The sequence below is a fragment of the Saccostrea cucullata genome, unplaced genomic scaffold (assembly GCF_032062105.1).
Source record: "Saccostrea cucullata isolate Sc308-1 unplaced genomic scaffold, CSIRO_AGI_Scuc_v1 ctg14802, whole genome shotgun sequence".
Classification (NCBI taxonomy): domain Eukaryota; kingdom Metazoa; phylum Mollusca; class Bivalvia; order Ostreida; family Ostreidae; genus Saccostrea; species Saccostrea cuccullata.
The window spans coordinates 12,035-15,028 of record NW_026918798.1 but is presented as its reverse complement, the minus strand read 5'-3'; the positions used below and the strand labels follow the sequence as shown (position 1 = coordinate 15,028).

Sequence of the window (2,994 nt, the reverse complement as noted above, 5' to 3'; positions counted from 1 at the left end):
GTTCAGGATGAGTGGAACAAACGAGTGTCGAGTTTTCGATCCGCATTTCAAAAGAACGCCAGGTAATACTTTAAAAATTGAGCAGCATGACTCAAGATAGTCTCGCAACAAATAATTGGCTGAAATACCACAAAAAAGCGGAATCCACGGTGCATAGCAACATTTCAGATATACAATAATAAACTACATGTACATGGCCCATTAACCTCTTGTTATCTATAAAAATATTGCCAATTTTTTTTAAACATTTTTCCTTTTAGAGACATCAGAGAGGACATTGGTCACAATATTTCGGACATGTTGTTATCATGTGCATTCGATGGAAAAGAATGTTACACTCGAGTAAGTTTCAATCATCAAATATATCAGAATCGAATGATTAAGTTACTGTTATATGAATATATGTACTTCTATCAAAGGATCCTTTCCTTGATATGATATCATCTGTAAGATTTTTTAAATGTACATTTCAGAAACTTTACCCTTTTCCAGTCTTTGGAATATGGCAACTGTTACACCATTGAAAGCAGTTCCTTCGTCACGAAGCAATCTGGACCGCTTCTTGGTTTGTAAAAATAAAAAAAAATGAAACAATAAAAAAGCCATAAAAAAAGTGAAGGTTATAAGTGTTAAATTGTTATTATTATATGAGTTTTATGTTGATAGGATTAAGACTGACATTAAATATTGAGACTTCAGAGTATATTGACAACTACATGGACGCTCATGGCGTAAGGCTGGTAATTCACGAACCTGGAACTCTTCCATTTCCAGAGGATGAAGGCTTCACCCTCAACCCTTCATATGAAACAACAATAGGAATGAGAATGGTATTCATGTAAAGATTTAATGGTTAATTTCCTTGCACAATGTATTAATCTGAAGACATGCACTGTAGTTTTATCCATTTTGTAGGTAAATAAAATTGCCTCAAACAAACAAAAAATGTTGTTTAATTAATTACTGTATTATCACTTTCATTTTTTCCCATGACATATAAGTAAATGGTATAATTCACCTGTAAACAAATTTATTTCATTAAAACAGTAGAAAAAATATTATCGCAACAAGATGACACAAGTACATAAAATACACCGTGTTTAGAGAAACCATGTTTACCTTTTTCTAGCTATCGATCCATCGGGCATCACAGCCACATGGTAATTGTGACAATGGTGAAGACTTTATGAGGCTGTTTGGAATTCGATATACAATTCCGGTATGTGTGTGACGTCATAACTTACCAATCTGAAAATCTGCACTTTTTAAAATGCATGTCCGTCTCCTTCTTGTGAAACACTTTGCCAAGCCTTACCAAACTTGTCACAAAACAGGTCGAACAAGGGTAAGTTGCATTTGTGAGTGCAATGGGCAACATGTTTTTTTTTTAAGTTGAGGGATGAGTGGCTAGTGGGGAAAGCCAACTGTTTATATCGATATTATTCTGTATAGCCGCTGACTAAAAGTCTGTAAATGCTTCTGCAGACAGTGTACAGTGAAATATATTTACATTTCCAACTATTTTCCCTTAAGATTCTTTACAAATTAGAAAAGGTTCATGTTCTCATGAACTATCATGGGTTGAGTAAGAATATTACTATTGTAATGTGATTGAAGTCAAAAAATAGTACAACTTTTTTCTAAAAAAAAAAGAAAAATCGTTGAATGACAAAAAATGTTACAAGTCATCAGAAAATGGTTTTAGTATAAGATATGAATTTCATTTTTGAAATTCATGAGGTACATGAACTACAACGCTTCACACCTGCATATTTTTCAAAAAGCACTAACGCGCATCATGAAAAATACAGGCGTAAGGCGTCGTGGTTCATGTCCTCATGTATTTCTCAAAAATTAAATTTATCTCTTAAACAAACCAGTTACTGTAGTATTTCAGGTATAAATTGGAGAGCACAAAGGGGCTCAATACAACAAAGAAAAAAATTCCTATCCAGAAGATTTATACTGAGCTTTTCGATTAGAATGTTTAAAAGAAAAATAATCTAAAGAAAGTTGATCCATTATTCGAAAATGATATTATAGAGACATAAAATAAATCAGTACTCTAGAGCTTGTAATTCATTAACATACATCTTTTTTACAAACTATTATTAATTATAGTTTTAATGATTTTATTTACTCAGTCCTGTTTGAAACTCTGCAAGCAAAGGGAGATAATGGAGAGGTGTTCTTGTTTACCGTCTACGTCCTATGTGAATGTCGGGAACTATGATGGTTACAAGCCCTGTTCACTACACCATGGTAATTTTAAAAGTTGTTTACTTAATATCCCCTTGCAAAGAAGTTGGAGGGACTTAGGTTGATGCGCGGATTGATGAGTGAGTGCGCGAGTGAAAGTTTTGACATTAATCTTGTCCTATTTTTTCAATTTGTTATTAGCTTAATTTTTGTTGCTGAAATTATGAAGGATTCCTTTACTATTTATCCTAGCTGATGTAGGATTTTGAATCTAAGCATTTTTCTTTAAGAACATTTCATTATACATGTATATGTTCTTAATTGATAAACGTGACTGAGAAATGCATGCATAGGAAGGGCATTTGTATCTTACGAATATATTTCTTTCTATAAGCGTATTTCCTTTATATTTTTTCTCCATATTTATAGTGGATGTTGACTGTGAAAAATTTGTCAACTACCAGATTGAAAACCAGCTTATTACCTGCAACTGTCTCAGTCCATGCAAGCAAGTTCTAAATTAATCATCTTACTTTAAACAAATAAAGAATTTTCAATTACGGCATTCAAATCATATTGCTAATACTTTTTTAAAAAGTAGTTTATTATCTTATGTATCAATGACATATATGAATTAATTCCTTCTCAGATATACTGCAATAGGGGATTATTATAATTTCTGTAACATTTCTTTCCTCAGACAATTTGTTTACAAAACAAGTTTATCTGGAAGGAAATGGCCAAGTGAAACGTATATGGTAAGCTGTTTTCAATAGTGCAATCATTATGTTTGTT

At 32.2% G+C, this 2,994-nt stretch overlaps 1 protein-coding gene across 1 annotated transcript; it reads left to right on the top strand.

Moving 5' to 3' along the window:
• Positions 1-3: 3 nt before the first annotated feature.
• On the top strand, positions 4-2,723 carry LOC134271433 (FMRFamide-activated amiloride-sensitive sodium channel-like; the record flags this gene model as incomplete). The annotated part of the gene is made up of 7 exons (XM_062753634.1): positions 4-62; positions 261-346; positions 452-565; positions 667-830; positions 1,130-1,219; positions 2,145-2,262; positions 2,629-2,723. Coding segments are annotated over 7 exons (726 nt in total), but the record flags the coding sequence as incomplete, so codon positions are not given.
• Positions 2,724-2,994: the final 271 nt, after the last annotated feature.